This window comes from Geotrypetes seraphini, chromosome 10, assembly GCF_902459505.1.
Source record: "Geotrypetes seraphini chromosome 10, aGeoSer1.1, whole genome shotgun sequence".
Taxonomy (NCBI): Eukaryota; Metazoa; Chordata; class Amphibia; order Gymnophiona; family Dermophiidae; genus Geotrypetes; species Geotrypetes seraphini.
The window spans coordinates 97821252-97839503 of NC_047093.1; the positions used below are offsets into that span (position 1 = coordinate 97821252).

Sequence of the window (18252 nt, forward strand, 5' to 3'; positions counted from 1 at the left end):
GGTACCGGTGCCCCCATTGGAGGACCGAATCTCGGCCATCCTCCAGGACAAGCTTCAGGAGCAGCTACAGAAGCAACTCCAACAGCTCCTTCCAACCTTACTGGCACCGCTCCTTCCGGTACCGGTCCAGCCCGAGCTTCGCACCGCTCCACCGGTATCCACCCCCTCGGTACCGTTGAACACATCCATGCCGGTCTTATCTGCTCAGCCTGCACTTCAGACTTGCTCGGCAGAGGACCCTTCCCAGGCCCCAGATCGACGCCGGTCGTCTCGGGATCGGGATCGGCACCATTCCTCCAGGGACAGAGATCGACGCCGGTCTTCATCCCCCGGCACCGTATCCATGCGATCTGGCAAGTCCCTTTCTAAAACCCGCCATACTGAACCGGCTATCAGGGACCCAGACCTATGGGAACAATCCCCACTCGGTACCGAGGAGGATGCCTCTTCTACAGATGAGGAACCCTCCATGGCTGAAACCACTTCTAAGCCTGAGCAATCCTCCTTCACGAAGTTCCTTCGGGAGATGTCAGCGGCTCTCTCCATCCCCCTTGAGTCCGACTCTAAGAAGTCCCAGGCCTTTTTAGAAGCTTTGGACTTCGACCAACCTCCCAAGGAGTTTCTTAAACTTCCTGTACATGATATCCTCCGGGAAACATTTTATAAAAATTTGGAGACTCCATTGACTGTTCCAGGTGCCCCGAAAAAACTGGACAGCTTATACCGGGTCATCCCTATTCCGGGATTTGACAAACCCCAATTGCCCCATGAGAGCCTCCTTGTAGAGTCCACTCTCAAAAAATCTCAAGGCTCCAGCGTTTATGCCTCCACCCCTCCTGGCAGAGAGGGAAAGACAATGGACAAATTTGGAAAGCGCCTGTACCAGAATGCCATGCTGGCTAACAGAGCCAACAATTACACCTTTCATTTTTCATTTTATATGAAACACCTGGTCCAACAACTTTCTGCTCTAGAAAAATATATACCTGAGCGTAAGGTCCCACTCTTCCAACAGCAGATTTCCAACCTCCTTCAGCTCAGAAAGTTCATGGTGCGCTCGATTTACGACTCCTTCGAGCTTACTTCACGAGCCTCCGCACTGGCTGTGGCCATGCGACGCCTAGCCTGGCTGAGGGTGTCTGACCTTGATGTAAACCACCAGGACCGTCTCGCCAATGCGCCCTGTCTTGGTGACGAACTTTTTGGGGAGTCTCTTGATACCACAACACAAAAACTTTCGGCCCATGAGACCAGATGGGACACCCTCATTAAACCCAAAAAGAAAACTCCACCGGCACGACCATACAGGCCTCAGTCCTCTTATCAACGTCGATTCTCTGCCAGGCCGCTGAATCCTCCTCAGCAGCAATCTCGCCGTCCTCGCCAACAACAGCACACTCAGGCTCGCTCTCAGTCTCACCAGGCGACCAAGCCTCTCTCTCAGACTAAACCTCCTCAGCCCTTTTGACTCCTTTCTCCAGGGCATAGCCAGTCTCCACCCTTCGATGCCTCTTCCTCAACCTATCGGAGGCCGCCTCACCATCTTTCTCCAACGCTGGGAGGCCATCACATCAGACCTGTGGGTTCTCAACATCATCCGCCACGGATACTCACTAAGGTCCCAGACTCTTCCCATAGATCATCCTCCCGTAGAGTCTGCTTCTCACTCCTCCCAAACTCCTCTCCTCCTCAGGGAGGTCCAATCCCTCCTCCTCCTCAATGCCATCGAAGAAGTTCCTCCAGACCAAAGGGGTCAGGGATTTTACTCCCGATACTTCCTGGTACCCAAGAAAACGGGAGATCTTCGGCCCATCTTGGACCTCAGGAACCTCAACAAGTGTTTGGTCAAAGAAAAGTTCAGAATGCTCTCCCTGGCCACGCTTTATCCTCTTCTATCTCAACACGACTGGCTATGTTCCCTGGACCTCAAGGAGGCCTACACTCACATTCCAATCCATCAGGCTTCGCGTCGCTACCTCCGATTCCAGATACAAAATCACCACTATCAGTACAAGGTGCTGCCCTTTGGTCTCGCATCATCACCCAGGGTGTTCACCAAGTGCCTGATTGTGGTAGCGGCTTTTCTCAGGTCCCACAACCTACAAGTGTTCCCATACTTGGACGATTGGTTGGTGAAAGCACCTACATCTCCGCTTGTGCTGCAAGCCACTCATCAAACCATCTCTTTCCTCCATCTCTTGGGGTTCGAGATCAATTATCCCAAGTCACATCTGCTTCCTACGCAGCGCCTGCAGTTCATCGGAGCAGTTCTCGATACCAATCAGATGAGGGCGTTCCTTCCTGCCGACCGGCACCGGACGCTACTTCACCTTTGCCGGCAGGTGCTCCTTCATCCATCCATCCCTGCTCGCCAGATGATGGTCCTTCTAGGCCACATGGCCTCAACAGTCCATGTGACTCCTCTGGCACGACTCCACCTCAGGATACCTCAATGGACCCTTGCCAACCAATGGTCACAGACCACGAATCTTCTTTCTCATCCCATCTCTGTGACATCGTCTCTTCAGCAATCTCTTCAATGGTGGTTGAACTCCTCAAATCTCTCCAGGAGACTTCTCTTCCATCCGCCTCCTCATTCCATGGTCATAACCACGGATGCTTCCCCCTATGCCTGGGGGGCCCACTTGGGCGATCTCCGCACCCAGGGACTTTGGACCCCTCAGGAGCGTCAACATCACATCAACTTCCTGGAGCTCAGAGCCATGTTTTATGCTCTCAAGGCTTTCCAGCATCTCCTCTACCCTCAGGTTCTTCTCCTGTGCACGGACAACCAAGTCGCCATGTACTACATCAACAAGCAAGGCGGCACCGGATCTCGTCCCCTTTGTCAGGAGGCCCTCCGAATCTGGACCTGGGCCATAGCCCACAATCTGTCCCTCAGGGCTGTCTATATCCAGGGCGAACAGAACTCCCTGGCCGACCACCTCAGCCGCATCCTGCAACCTCACGAGTGGACCCTGGACCCTCCTACTCTCCACTCCATTTTTGCTCGCTGGGGCACCCCGCAAGTGGACCTATTTGCAGCTCCTCACAACCATCAGCTGCCCCAGTTCTGCTCCAGACTCTTCTCTCCGCATCGTCTGACCCCAGATGCATTCCTACTCGACTGGACGGATCGGTTCCTCTATGCCTTTCCTCCACTCCCTCTGATGTCGCGGACCTTGTTCAAGCTCCGCAAGGACAGGGCCACCATGATTCTCATCGCCCCCCGGTGGCCCCGACAGCACTGGTTCTCCCTCCTGCTCCAGCTCAGCTCCAGGGAGCCCATTCCTCTTCCTGTGTTTCCTACTCTGCTTACACAGCAGCATCAGTCTCTACTGCACCCCAATCTGTCTTCCCTCCACCTGACTGCTTGGTTTCTCTCGGGCTGACCTCTCCAGATACCCTGTCTCAGCCTGTCCGTCGCATTCTGGATGCCTCCAGGAAACCCTCCACGCTCCAATGTTACCATCAGAAGTGGACCCGGTTTTCCTCTTGGTGCCTCCTGCATCATCACAATCCCACCTCATTGGCAGTAGAGACCATTCTGGACTATCTGCTCTCTCTGTCCGAGGCTGGTCTCAAGTCTACCTCAATCAGAGTCCACCTCAGTGCCATCACTGCGTTTCATGAGCCTATCCTCGGAAAACCTCTCACGGCTCACCCTCTGGTTTCCCGCTTCATGAGAGGCCTCTTCAACATCAAACCACCTCTACAGCCTCCTCCTGTCGTCTGGGACCTAAATGTGGTTTTGTCAGCCCTCATGAAACCTCCTTTTGAGCCTCTTGCTACTACTTCGCTCAAACTTCTCACATGGAAGGTGCTTTTCCTCATTGCCATCACCTCTGCCAGGAGGGTCAGTGAGCTGCATGCGCTGGTCGCCGATCCACCGTTCACTGTTTTTCACCATGACAAGGTGGTTCTGCGTACCCATCCTAAATTCCTTCCCAAGGTGGTTTCGGCTTTTCACCTCAACCAATCTATTGTTTTGCCTGTCTTCTTTCCAAAACCCCATTCTCATCCTGGGGAACAGGCGTTACACACGCTGGATTGTAAACGTGCCCTTGCATACTACCTTGACCGTACCAGGGCTCACCGATCCTCTCCTCAACTTTTTCTGACCTTCGATCCCAACCGTCTGGGTCGTCCTGTCTCTAAACGAACGCTGTCCAATTGGCTTGCTGCCTGTATTGCGTTCTGTTATGCTCGGGCCGGCCTGTCACTGGAAGGACCTGTCACGGCCCATAGGGTCAGAGCTATGGCTGCTTCTGTGGCTTTCCTCCGTTCCACGCCTATTGAGGAAATCTGCAAGGCGGCCACTTGGTCTTCAGTTCACACGTTCACTACTCACTACTGTCTGGATACCTTCTCCAGACGGGATGGACACTTCGGCCAATCTGTGTTACAAAATTTATTTTCCTAATGGCCAACCATCCCCCCTCCCTCTCTGTTAGCTTGGAGGTCACCCATACGTTAAGAATATGCTGCCTGCTTGTCCTGGGATAAAGCACAGTTACTTACCGTAACAGGTGTTATCCAGGGACAGCAGGCAGATATTCTTACGACCCACCCACCTCCCCGGGTTGGCTTCTTAGCTGGCTTATCTTAACTGGAGACCACGCACTCCTCCGTCGGGCGGGAAGGCACCCGCGCATGCGCGGTGCGGCCAACTAGAACTTTCTAGTTAAAAAGGTCCGTACCGGGGCTCCGTCGGTGACGTCACCCATACGTTAAGAATATCTGCCTGCTGTCCCTGGATAACACCTGTTACGGTAAGTAACTGTGCTTTATGGAGCAGGGGGAAATAGTGCACTCTATTGGAGCAGCAGTGAGCCCTATTGATGATAAAGTTTTAAAAATGTTTTTTCCCCTATTGTTTTGGGTTAAAAACATGTCATTTCAAATGAATGCACATCCCTAACCTTATCTGCTGCAGCAAGATTGTAACTTATATAAAAAAGCAGACATTTTAGAATATTATATACAATTCTGGAGGCTGCATCTTCAAAAAGGTATGAAAAGGATGGAGTTGGTCCAGAGGAAGGCTACTAAAATGGTGTGTGGTCTTCGTGATAAGGTGGATGGGGACAGACTTAAAGATCTCAATCTGTATACTTTGGAGGAAAGGCAGGAGAGGGGAGATATGATAAGAGACATTTAAATACCTAAGTAATATAAATATGCATGAGTTGAGTCTCTCATTTGAAAGGAAACTCTGCAATGAGAGGGCATAGGATGAAGTTAAGAGGTGATAGGCTCTGGAGTAATCTGAGGAAATACTTTTTACGGAAAGGGTGGTAGATGCGTAGAACGGTCTCACAGAAGAGGTGGTGGAAACGGGGACTGTGTCTGAATTCAAGAGGGCCTGGGATACGCACATGGGATCTCTAAAAGAGATAATGGTTACTGCGGATGGGCAGACTAGATGGGCCATTTGGCCTTTATCTGCTGTTATGTTTCTAAGACCAAAGTATAATTACAAAGGTAATGTTATGAGATTGAACAGAAAATCTTTTGCTAAAATTCCTTTTTTTAACTATCCCAGTCTTTAAAAGTTATGAAAGATGAGAGGGGCGTGGCCGTGCCGAGAACGGGGAAGCTGCACGTTCCCTGAGCTCCGCTGTCTCCTCTCTACTTCGGCCTCTCTGCTCTATAATCGGCGGCAAAAATCTCACCCCAGCGCTCCTTTTCTGCTCCGGAAGGGCATATGGACAGATTCGTGCAGAAAGGAGGGGAACAAATGGCGACAAAATCGGGTAAGGAGAAGCGTGGCGGACCGAAGTCGGGGCCTAGTGGTGAGGGGAAAATGGCGGGCGCAGCCGACACGGCGGACGCTGGGAGTGAGGATATGATTGCTCGCCTGACGGAGGCTGTGGTGGCGGCCCTAGGAACCCGATTTGATGAAGTGCAAGACACTTTAGCAACCCTTACTACCTCGGTTGCTGATTTTTCTGCCCGAGTTGCTGAAGTGGAACAGCGTGTCAGCTCCGCGGAAGACACTCTGGTCTCAGTCAATGAGGAGCTCCAACGACTGCAAAGAAAAGTGATTCATTGTGAAGAGAAAGTGGAGGATCTGGAGAATCGCTCCAGAAGGAACAACTTACGTATAGTTGGCATGCCTGAATCTGTTCTGGAAGCGGATCTCCTCCCCACGTTGGAAAAATGGCTATCCTCTGAGCTACTGGTTGCACATGGCCTGGGCCCCTTGCGCATTGAGCGGGCGCACCGGTTGGGCAGAAGGCAGGAGGGCTCCACAAGACCTCGGGTTGTGATTATCCGGATCCTCAACTTTGCCATTAAAGATTTGCTGTTAAAGAATTACAGACATAAACAAGATCTTCAGTTCCAGAACCAGCGTATTCTGCTCTTCCAGGACTATTCGGCCCAGGTGGCATCTCTTCGTCGGAGCTTCTCATCAGTTTGCAAACTTCTCACGGAAAAGAAGTTGCGCTTCACACTACAATTTCCTGCCAGGCTTCGGGTGCTCTATAATGGTCAGCCATTTCTGTTTGACACCAGTGACACTGCACGGGCACAAGCCCTCCTTTGGTTCCCTGACTTGGCACCCAGCACATGAAGAGTGAAGAGTCTTCCTTGAGACTTTATGTTTGATGGACTGGGGGTCCCCGAGGAGAGTGGCTTCCACATATGCGGGGCCTTTCTGGACTTTATATTGCTGTTTGCATTAGATATGACACTTGTTTGGAGCATTTGTTTTTGCTTCTTCTATGTTCTTTGTTATCCTTACCCCTGTTTGGCGATGCGTGATCTTTGGTTTCCCTTTCCGCACTTTTTGTCAGAGGGGTTTACATTTGCCGGATTGTATTGGGTGCTGGGGTGTAGATGTGTGGGGGGTCGGAGAGGGGGGGACTTGGGTCTTTCAGTGTCCCTCCTTTGGAGTGGTGGTTTCTGGGGTTTGGGGGGGTTTGGGTGGGGGGAGGTGGGGGAGGGGGGGTGGGGGGAGGGGGGGTGGGGGGGAGGGGTCTTTTGGATCTGTGTGGAAGTTGGAAAGATGAGTTTGTATGTGTTCCGGATGTTTGACTGCCGAGAGGAGGGCTGGGACTCTTGGCAGGATATTTCTGTTTTTCTTCTGAGTTGGTATCTTGGTGTATCTTTCTGGGATGATACCTAAACGGGGAGTGCGTTGTGTGACGTGGAATGTGTCTGGTATTAATTCCCCGATTAAACGAACCAAGATTTTACAACATTTGGCTCGACATCGGGCTGACATAGTGGGATTGCAAGAGACCAAGCTTTCGGAGAGGGAACATGGTAAGCTACGACAATCTTGGGTGGGTCAATGTTATTTTGCCTCTTCTCCGAGGGCTAAGGCAGGGGTGGCTTTGCTGATACGTAAATCGCTGCCTTTTGTCATGTCTGAGGTAACGTCGGACCCGGAGGGTCACTATGTAATAGTTCAGGGCACACTCCATCAACAACCTGTACTTTTGATGTCCGTGTACGCTCCCAATAGTGCTCAAAGGGCTTTCTACAAAAAGATCCTGGGGGTCTTATTGTCCCTGCATCAGACTCCTGGGGTCCACAAAATCTTCCTGGGGGACTTTAATTCTATTTTGGATCCTGTACTGGATACTACCAGGGAGCGTGCTGGCTCCTCCCGGAGATCAGATAATGGGCTTAATGGCTGGGTGACTACCCTAGAACTGGTTGATGTTTGGAGAACGCTTCATCCTGGGGAGCGGGATTATACCCACACCTCTAGGGTGCATGACTCCTCCTCTAGAATAGACTATATCTTTCTATCGCGTTCCTCCTTTTTTGCAGTACACAGAGCTGAGACTGGAGCATTGGTTCTATCTGATCATACTCTGGTATGGATGGATATTGGTCTTGTGGATAGGTCCCCTGGGGGTGGAGGGCGTTGGCGTTTTCCCGTTGGACTCTACTCTGATCCTGATTTTAAACCGTACATCGAGAGGCAATGGCGGGATTATGTTGAGTTTAATGGGGTACATGCAGGTGATGGTATTCTTTTTTGGGAGGCTGCCAAGGCAGTGATCCGTGGGGCTGTGTTGGCATATAGTGCCCGACGGAAGAAAATGATGGCTGCTAAGATTTTGGCACTTGAACGTAGAGTACGAGAGAGTAGACTCTTGATGCTGCATTCCCCTACTGTGTCACACAAGCATGACTTTCAGAAGGCACAATCGGCGCTCCATGCCCTTTTACATGATAGAGCTCAAAAATCCCTTTTCTATTATAAATATAGATTATACCGCTTTGGTAATAAGCCCGGCAGGATGTTGGCCCAGTTGACCAGGGCGCGAGGGGGTTCCTCATCTGTCACTTCACTTAAAGACGCTGGGGGACGGTTGGTTACAGATCAATCCCATTTTGAACAGCTTTTTGTCAACTTTTATAGATCTCTATACACAGCGGAGGTGGTGGACCGGGACTCTCTGATCCAGGCATATCTCGATTCTTTGCCGTTGCCCAGGCTCTCGGATATTGATAGTAGGGGTCTGGCCTCTCCTATTACTAGGGAGGAAGTATTGGGGGTTATTAAAAGTCTACCTCTTTGTAAATCTCCCGGTCCGGACGGATTCAGTGGGGAATTCTATCGTCTCCTTCAGGGATATGTGGCTGACCCCCTGAGACAGTTTTATGAGCAGGCAGTGGCTGGGGGATCTTTTCCACCTTGCTCGAATCAGGCGTTAATAACCGTACTGCCCAAACCGGGTAAAGACCCTCTTTTGGTGGAGTCCTATAGGCCCATTTCTCTTATCAACGTTGATCTAAAAATTTTTGCCAGGATCTTGGCTAATAGGCTGGCTCCGTTGATTCCTTCTCTAGTGGGGACCGACCAGGTGGGTTTTGTGAGAGGCCGTCAGGCAGGTCATAATGTCCGGAAGCTCCTGATCGCTTTGGCTCATTGCGACTCTCAGAGGTTGCCTGCCTTGGCAATTAGTTTTGACTCCGAAAAGGCCTTTGATAGGGTCGAGTGGGCTTTTCTTTTTCCACTACTACACCGTTATGGGTTGGCCGGGTTCTATATGAGGGCTCTCCATGCTCTCTACTCTAATCCGGCGGCGGCCGTGCTCATTAATGGGGCTGCCTCTCCAGTTTTTTCCTTACACCGGGGTACTCGGCAGGGTTGTCCCTTGTCCCCCTTGCTCTATATTCTGTTCTTGGAACCCTTGTTGCTCCACATTCGTATGCATCCCGGGCTCAAGGGTGTGGACGTGGGCACTTCCTCCGTACGTAGCATGGCTTTTGCAGATGATATCATGGTCCTCTTGACCGATCCGGTCACCACTCTTCCAGTCCTATTAGAGCTGTTCCGGAAGTTTGGGGAACTATCGGGTCTTAAACTTAACGTATCTAAGTCAGAAGCACTCCCCTTTCATTTAACTATTTCTCATCTATGGTCCGATTTTCCTCTGAAGGAGGCCTCTAGGCAGGTGAAATATCTGGGGGTAATGATCCCCTCTGCTCTGAAGCGCCTTTATGAGTTGAATGTGAGACCTTTACTCCGAAGTTCTGTTGCGAGTTTAAGATTGTGGGGGGCTCTTCCGGTCTCCCTTGCGGGACGCATCTTCTTATACAATATGATGATAATTCCCCGGTGGCTTTATCTATTGCAGACGTTGCCGATTTGGATCCGCCGCAGGGATTTGGAAGAGCTCTATAAGGTTCTGAGGGTGTTTCTGTGGCAAGGACGACGGCCGCGTTTGCCTCTGCGCGTTTTGATGTTGCCGGAGGACCAGGGGGGATTTGGCCTTTTAGATTTACGCTCATATAATTTGGCGTGTGGTCTGCGACAGGTACGGGATTGGTGTTTGGAGAGTTCCTCATTTTTGACCTTTTCGGTGGAGAGAGACTTTTTGGGTCCTGTTTCAGGATTATTTCTGTTGCACGCACCCTCTGCTAAGCTGGACCCGGTTTTACGGGGGCATGTGATTTGGTCCTATATGCGACTGATTTGGAGGGTGCTTTGTAGACAATTGGGGGTTAACTATAGTATATCTCCCTTGTTGCCCATTGTGGGGAATTTACAATTTAGCCCGGGAAGTGATAATCGAATCTTTTCATATTGGCATGAGCGCGGGATTCGTAGGGTGGGGGATGCTCTAACTGAACAAGGGACTCTTCTTTCCTCAGACGAGTTAGCGTCCTTATACGGGCTAGACAACGTAGATGCATTTGGCTATTTACAACTTCGACATTATATCCTTAGTCTTGATGGGAACTCCCTGCGTCCTTCGGTGGCGAAGGGTCTTGGCCAGCGATTAGCACTGTGGGAGGACTCGGCCCCGCGATTGCGTTTCTTTGTTAATGCATCGCAGTGCTCTAAGTCCACGGAGCGGGCTGATTTGCTGGCTGGGGCATGGAGCGCCGACTTGGGGTGCACTATTCCATCCACTTTGATATCTCATTGTTTGGTCTCTCTGCGTACTCTCTCTTTCAATATGCTGCATAGAGAACAGGAATATAAATTTCTGCATCGTACCTTTGTTTCACCACAGAGGGCGTATCGGGCGGGATTTGCTGCCCATGCCTGTTGTCCCAAATGTCAGACGTCCTCAGCCACCTTGGGACATATGTTCTGGGCCTGTCCTAGGATCCGAGCCTTCTGGCAGCAGGTATGGACTTTTCTGTCCTCCTTGCTCCCCTCGTTGTCTGCATGTACCCCTGTCTTTGCCCTATTTTACGATGGTGCTGTTTTTCCTCGATGTACTGCTGGGCAGAGGATGTTGGTATTTAAAGCGCTCCTTCTGGCTAAGAGGGCCATTCTGATCTCTTGGAGGAGACCACATGCTCCTTCCTTCTCTCAGTGGAAATTATCAATATTTGACCTAGCTCTGTTGGAACGAAGGGTAGTGGGGACGCGTGCGGAGCATCTTTGGACCAAATTTAAGGATGTCTGGGAGGTGTACTGGTTATCTCTTCCGCACAGAGAGCGGAGCCTGCTGCTGAATTGTTAATAGGGAGGTCTTAAGTGGCCTCTCCCTGTGTTCTGATCGCCCCTTGGTGCTTATGCTTATTCTGTGCTCTTGGAGGGGAGTCTGAAGTTGTTTCTGTTTCTTTCTTCTCTTCGGTCCTGCTTCTTTCTTGCTTTTTCTAGCGGGGCGTCTGGTTGGCGTTGTCTCTATCTTTTCTGTTCTTTTTTTCTTCCTTATTCATTGTCCTTTTCTCATTTCCGTATTGAATGGTTCCCACACAGGCCTGGGGGGGGGGAGGGGTGGGGGGTTTTGGATGTTGCTTGTAGGGGGGGGGGTGGGAGGGTCTGGTTTTAATACAAAAATAATGTATTGGGCTGCTGTTCCTATACTGACATCTGCATTCTTATGTATTTCGCCTCCTATGTTTGTGTCCTGCCTGGTTTGGGGTGGGCGGTGTGTCTAGGCGGATGTATTTTGAACTTCTGTTGTTGCTTTTGCCCAATAAAGAAATATTAAAGCAAAAAAAAAAAAAAATATTACCCGGCACAGATATGGATGGAATGTCAATTGCATAGATGATAAAATGCAGTAATTTACACACAAATATACCTGTGTGCTCTTCTCAAGCTCCAGTCAAATGAATGCCCATTGGCAAAGTAGGCACCATCAAATCATAGCATCCATAGAAAAGAGGATGGTAGATAAAGACCAGTTGGCTACTCAGAATTCTATAAGAGGTAATTTATGCACTGAAGTAACCACTTATATATATGTAAGTGCGTTTACATGCCTTCCTGCTGCCTAAATGAATGTATGTGGAATTAGAACATGCAGGCTTTTCCTGGTAAATTTTCAAATGGAAAAGATGTGCATACTTCTGTTTTAAAAATTATTTCAGGGAAGACCGGGTAAATTTAGAAATATGAATGTGAAGGATGTGTTCTATGCACACCAGCAGCCCATGCTGTAGCAAATGTTTACCCATTCCTATCCTAGCTGAGATTACAGTATATTCGTGCACTTTTCTGACTTCATGTGCAACTTTCTTTAAATTAGTTCCCATATGATTCATCGCTACTACACACCTGATTCTTGAGGGGAGGGAGAGGGAGGGGACATGAGGGGAGGTGGGGTGAAAATTTCAATTTGTTATCTTTTGCTCTGCAGATTATTGTGTTGTGTTCTTGCTCGGATTGTTTTATTTTTCCAGACTGTGTTCTTCGTTCTGTTCAATAAAGATGTTTGATTAAAAAAAAAAAAAAAAAAAAAAAAAAAAAAGTTATGAAAGATGACTCCATGTTGAAGAACTTGGATACACTGAACCACCACTTACATATTCTTCCAGCTTCTCCTCTGTGAAGTCTGTACTCCACACCTCGCTGGTATTTGTGACACTGAGGAACAAAACATGAGAACCAAAGATGAAAGTTTAAACAGAGCATAGAAAAGCTACCAACCTTGATATTTTCTCAAAATCCCCTAGAAAGGTTCTCATCCTCTGCCTCTGATGCACAAAAGCAAGGCAAATGCTCCATAAGCAAATAGCAGAGATAAGCCTGAACCCATCTATGTCAGCTATGTATATACACTGTGAACCCAAACCCCCCCCCAAAAAAAAAAAAAACCCCACAGCAAAATGTTTTTGTTGTATCTTCCACAGAACTCAGTCTATTCTTATGAAATTTAGTGTGTTGTATCCTGAGGGAAGTTGATATAAAATGATGTAAATATATCCCACTGTAACACAGCACTACCTTGTGAAACTGAAGTGTGAACTGAATAAAGGCACATCAAAAAGCATTATGGTGTATCTTGCACAAAAATCTAAAGTCAAACAGTAATGTTCAATTAATCAGATGTTCGCAGTCCACTCCCTTTGCATGAAGGCATGCCCTCAGGCTTGGTTGGTGTGTTTGAGATTTGGCCTCCTCGCTCAAGTACAAGATTGTGTCAATGTGCTCTTGTGTGCACATCAAAAAAAGTCATCTGTTAACTAACTGGCTTACGATCCACAGTGCGCATTGCTTGGATCTTGTGTAGCAGCACATAAAGGCTAATTTTGTTCCAAGTCTTCTGTGGGAACTCTTTCAACAATCTTTTACTGCTGTAACCTTTTAGCAGTACCAAGTTCTTTATCAGAATTCATTCTTCTGCAGTGAAAACCATTTAGAAATTATCATTTGCTTCTATGCATATCCCATAGAAACAATGCATTTTCACAAGAAAGCGTTGTAGTATAGTGGGAAATATTTACATCATTTTACATCAACTTCCCTCGGGATACGACACACTAAGGGGCTTTTCTGTATAGGACGCCAGTCTCGGTGGCTGAAGCGGCTGAGAATCATGTACTGGCATCCTAAACAGAATCATGTCTGCCCTAGCGGACAGATGCCTAACCTCCCCGATTCTCTAACCGGCACCAAGCGCTCAGCGCTCCAGTAATCAACATTGCCTACATACCCCATCACTGCATCATACATTCTATGACTCCATCAGAAAAAAGATCTTGTCTGTTACAGCACCAACCCTCTGGAACTCATTACCCTTGCACCTAAGTGAAGATGCCCAGATTCAAAACAAACTTAAAAACATTCTTAAATATTTAAGGATGCCTATAGCACAGTTACTTACCATAACAGATGTTATCCAAGAACAGCAGGCAGATATTCTCACTGATGGGTGACGGCACTCACGGAGCCCTGATAAGGACCACTTTAAAAGTGCATCGCCACTTTAAGTCTTTAGAAAATTTACGATAGCCCGTACCACGCAAGTGCCTTCCCGCCCAACATAGGAGCACAGTCCCTCAGTTAAGATAAGCCAGCTAAGAAGCCAACACGGGGAGGAGGGTGGGTTGTGAGAATATCTGCCTGCTGTCCCTGGATAACACCTATTACGATAAGTAACTGCGCTTTATCCCAGGACAAGCAGGCAGCATATTCTCACAGATGGGTGACCTCCAAGCTAACAAGAATGGGATGATGGGAGTGTTGGCCTTCTGGAGAATAAATTTTGTAATACAGATTGGCCGAAGTGCCCATCCCGTCTGGAAAAAGACTCCAGAGAAGTGACGTCTCCTTCCATCGTGACACCGAAGAGAAGTTTCTGTTGGATCAGGCAGTTCTTCAATGTTCTTTTTTGAAGAGAAGAGCAGCGGGAACAAGTTTCCGGACGGTGCTCAGGCCCCAAGCACTGGAGACACCAGCAATGCAGGTCAGTTACTGAGATGGGCAAAGCAGTGTCCAAACTTTTTAAAACCCATCTGCGGGCAGGACATCGACAGAAAAACAGCCCCGGCAAGATCGAAATTGGAGGCCTAGGTGGTCGAACAGGTCCTGCCGGACCAAACCCACGAGAGAGAAAAACTAAATAGTATGACTTTTGTTTTTGAACCCTCAACACCTTTAAATGGCAGCTTGCTCAGTGTCGCCTTAGAGACTGCATCTCTAACCCAGTGACTGATCCACAGCATTCTGCAAGTGGAACTAGAGTAAGCGGAAACCTTACTCAATACCCAAACTGATCATAAAGAGCATCCAATACATAGTCAACCCCAGACATTAGAAATTGGTGATCCAGTCTGGCAGCTGCCTCTGGATTGTGGCACAACTTGAAATGGCAAGCACGTGCATCATAAGATGCCACTGCCACTAACCCTGAGGCTTTGAATTGTCTCTTGAGAATAAAATCCAGCCTGCGGTCCTGAATATCTTTCAATACTACTCTACCTTCACTGGAGAGAGAGGTGTACTTGGTCACCTGTGACACCAGGGAATCAACCTTTGGTGGAGAAAACAGCTGGTTAAAGGCTGCATCCTTTGGTTAAAGTTTAGTCATGCCTTGGACACCCGAAGTGGCTCTTCCAGAACTTCCCAGTGGTCTATTAACATTTTAGTAATGTCCTGGTGAAAGGGAAAGCATGTGGTCTGAGCCTTAGTGCTGCTCATGAGTGAACACTGGATAGCTGAGGCTCCATAAATATCTCAAAAAGCACTGAGGGCTTAAATATCCTGCGCATCATCGGGTCTTCTCCAAGATCCAGGGTCTCCATCTGATTCAGATTCAACCCCCACTAGCCGTGATGCAGAATCTCCTGTTATAGAGGACCCAGACTGGAGAGTAAAGACATATTTACTGAATCTTTTTCAACCCAGTCCTCATCCAACTGGACCACAATCTCATACACATGGCCTTGTTGGGGTGGACTTGCTCTCTTAGGGGGAGTGATTCTCCGGTGCCAGTATTGCCATGACTCCTAAGGGTTCCATGTGGCCGCTGTTGATCAAATAGGCTTCATACATCATATTAATGAATTCTGAAGGAAAATCTCGTCAAGGAAGCCCAGAGGGCCCCTGCAGTTGCTCTTGTACTCCTTTCTGGGGTTTTGCAGCAGGTGTGCAGCTCCACTTCACTGGGGACACATTATTAACCTTTCCTTGCTCCAACCAGGCTTTTTACCCTGGAATTCGAGTTATCTGGGAACTTACATTTCCAAGGGAACTAGAGGAGGCTAAGCCAAGGGCTCCTGCCCCCCCCCCCCCCCAACGTAATACTTGGAACATGAACGATCCTCGGGCCGCCATCCAGCACAAATCTGGCATAAATCCGAAGTATCCTCGCCTGAGGAATCCATCCCATCTGATTTTGAGCTAAATCGAGGTGTTTTGAGGCAAATAAAGGCTTTTATCTTCAAATTGGGAAATCTAAGATGGCCGCCACAGCAGCGATTTTAGTGCCATAAATGGCCCGTGGAAGCGGTCAAATTTTAGAGATTTTAGGAGTAAGGGACCCTGGCTTTTGCCCCAGAAACCACCCCCACCCCCCATTTCAATTTTAAGGCTGTCAGCCTGGTACTCACTGTGACATGCAGGTGCTGGGAGCTGTCTGTACTGAAGCTGCAGCTAGTTTAATGGAATAAATTCTGCCTCAAACAAGCCTGGATACCTGACTGCCTCTCAAACCCCATCGATCTTGTGTGCAGAGCTCCAAAACAATTAGTGCAGGCCAGCTGAGTGGGTGCACTGTCAAGCAGTCTGCCCCAAGGTAGGGTTACCAGATATCCGGAAAAACTCAGACATGTCCTCTTTTAAGAGGAATGTTCGGGTGCCTCGAGGGATTTCCAAAACCCAGTGGTTTGTCCGGGTTTTGGAAGTTCCCAAGCTCAGTGCCGCATCTGGAGGCCCTCTGCACATGCACAGATATCGACACGATTATGTCATACACATGCAACATCATTGCATCAACATCCGCACATGCGCAGAGGCCCTTCAGACGCAGCCTCGACCTTGGGGAAGGCTGGGGGCCAGAATGGGGCGGGGCCAGGTGTCCTCTTTTTTTTAAAGAGGAAATCTGACAACCCTACCCCTTGGTACAGATTCTGACCTCAGAGTTTGAGCTATACCGCAGCCAGAGATAGGAGCCTTTCAGCACCGAAAGCCTCACAAATGGATAGAAAAAAAACAAAAAGAAAGTAAATGAAAAATAAACTTGAGCAGAAGAGACTGGCTTCTTTCTACCATCTCGCATGTAGGGAGACATCTGGGGAGTTGGAGGATAGCCCAAAAAGATGGAAGACAATTATTATGACAATTATTATGAGAGCAAAAATTATGAGGCTCTCTACACGAATTCTCATGGGAACAAATTGGCTGCCCAAGGCAAAGGAATGATGTGCCTGTTGTACTAGAATTTTTATGAAAGTTTTTTTGTGTGTTTGAGAAGAGGGATTCTCCTGTTCATTGCATATTTCAAAGTGCAGTGAGGACAGAGATTCCTGTGTTTCCTAAATCTGTCTCTGTGTTCATTTAATCTAAGTGTAGAGATTCAGCAGGCAGGCAAGCCTCTGATGTCTTGGCAACAGCGAAACTATCATGCACACTGTGTGACTCCTCCAACTGCCAGGGGCAGAGAGATGCTATTGGCTCTTATGAAAGAGTCAAAAGGTTTTTGGGGGTTTTTTTCAGTTTGATAAACAATGTACAGAGAGAGCACAAGAAACAGTTGGAGTGGGATATCTCTCTGGTTAATAGTTTTGTGGGAGCTGGTAGAGAATTTCTCCAAGCAGCTGGTTACTTCTGTGCATATTGTTTAGGGGATCAGTGTCCCAGTAGCCTGAACATAATGCTAAAGGGAGAATTTCTATTGGTACTATGTACTCTCCTGGCCTGCCTGTGTGCACATAACCAGCCACAGGGTAGGAGCCAGGGGCTACATGTGCACAATAAATAAAGATTATTAAAAAAAAAAAATTCCTCTCTTATACACACTTATAAATGGGCATGCACAAAAGTGATCCCATGTACAATAATTTTATATAAAGTGGGAGTTGGGAGTGCAAGGTTTTGGTTTCATATACAAAAGAGTATATTTTATCACTGCTCCATTTTGATGTTTTATTATTATTTTTGTTTTGCCGTAGGTTGCACGTGTTTTTAATGGTTTGTTTTAAAATTACTATATCTGTCCATTCCCTTTAGAAAACTGCTAATTTTTATTTAAGCGCCATTTATTAAAATTATTCTCCTTATCTACCGTTTTCTTTTTAATTTCGTCTATTTAAAAGGGAGCGTGTAGCTTCCCATCCACAAGTGGCAGCAGCTACTCGAGTTCAGCACGGGGAGAGTGTCTACAGGAAGCCAGAGCTCCAGGGTCCTCCCCAGTTCTTGTTCCAGGAAGAAGTCGGCAATGGGCTGTACCCCAATCTCCACACTGGGACTTCCGTGTCTGCCACAGGCACCGTAGATTAGTGTATTTTTTAAAACCCCATGAGCACAGAAAACCAGGGCAATTGGATGAAAGGCGGATTTAAAGAATAGAATACGCAACGTCTGCAAAGAAATTAACAATATTTTGCACTTGTTAAATTCCAAAATACTCCCACTAACCACAACGGGGAATTTTAATATTTACGGTACAGATTTCAAGCACTAAAGAGGGTTCCTTTTACTTACAAAATATTGAAGCTGGAGTCCCCAATACTGCTGTAGTAGAGAAAGCGCTGATTTCCATGTTCTAGGGTATAAACAGGCTCTGAACCCATATTCTGCGTCCTCTCTGACACAGAACGTAGTTTACCAGCGCCCCGCCCTCACTGCATAATGCAGTAGAATGAGGTGGAGCTATGCAGCAGAATGCAGCATTTACAATGTTTCTTAACTTCTTCAAGCCAAGTATTCCTTCTCTCTGGACACATTACTTTTTTCAAATTATAAATTTTATTACAAACTTTCCTCATATGCATATTTCTATGGCAAAGTGGCAATAAAGGTTCTGTTAGACTTTTCAGCTTGGAGAAAAAAAAAAAAAGCAGTGGTCCCAGCACAAACCCCTGGGGAACCCTTCTGCA

The 18252-nt window shown here is 48.0% G+C and overlaps 1 protein-coding gene across 2 annotated transcripts in view; it reads right to left on the bottom strand.

Moving 5' to 3' along the window:
* PAXX (PAXX non-homologous end joining factor) overlaps window positions 1–17988 on the bottom strand; it is a 61335-nt gene extending 43347 nt beyond the window's left edge. For both annotated transcript variants that reach the window (XR_004540816.1, XM_033960468.1), the window contains exons 1-2: window positions 17858–17988; window positions 12238–12298 (exon numbers count right to left, since the gene is read on the bottom strand). Coding sequence is in view for 1 of the 2 variants with exons in the window: in XM_033960468.1 (XP_033816359.1) it covers window positions 12238–12298; window positions 17858–17946 (150 nt within the window). In the remaining variant the exon portion in view is untranslated. The remainder of the gene's footprint in view (window positions 1–12237; window positions 12299–17857) is intronic.
* Window positions 17989–18252: the final 264 nt, after the last annotated feature.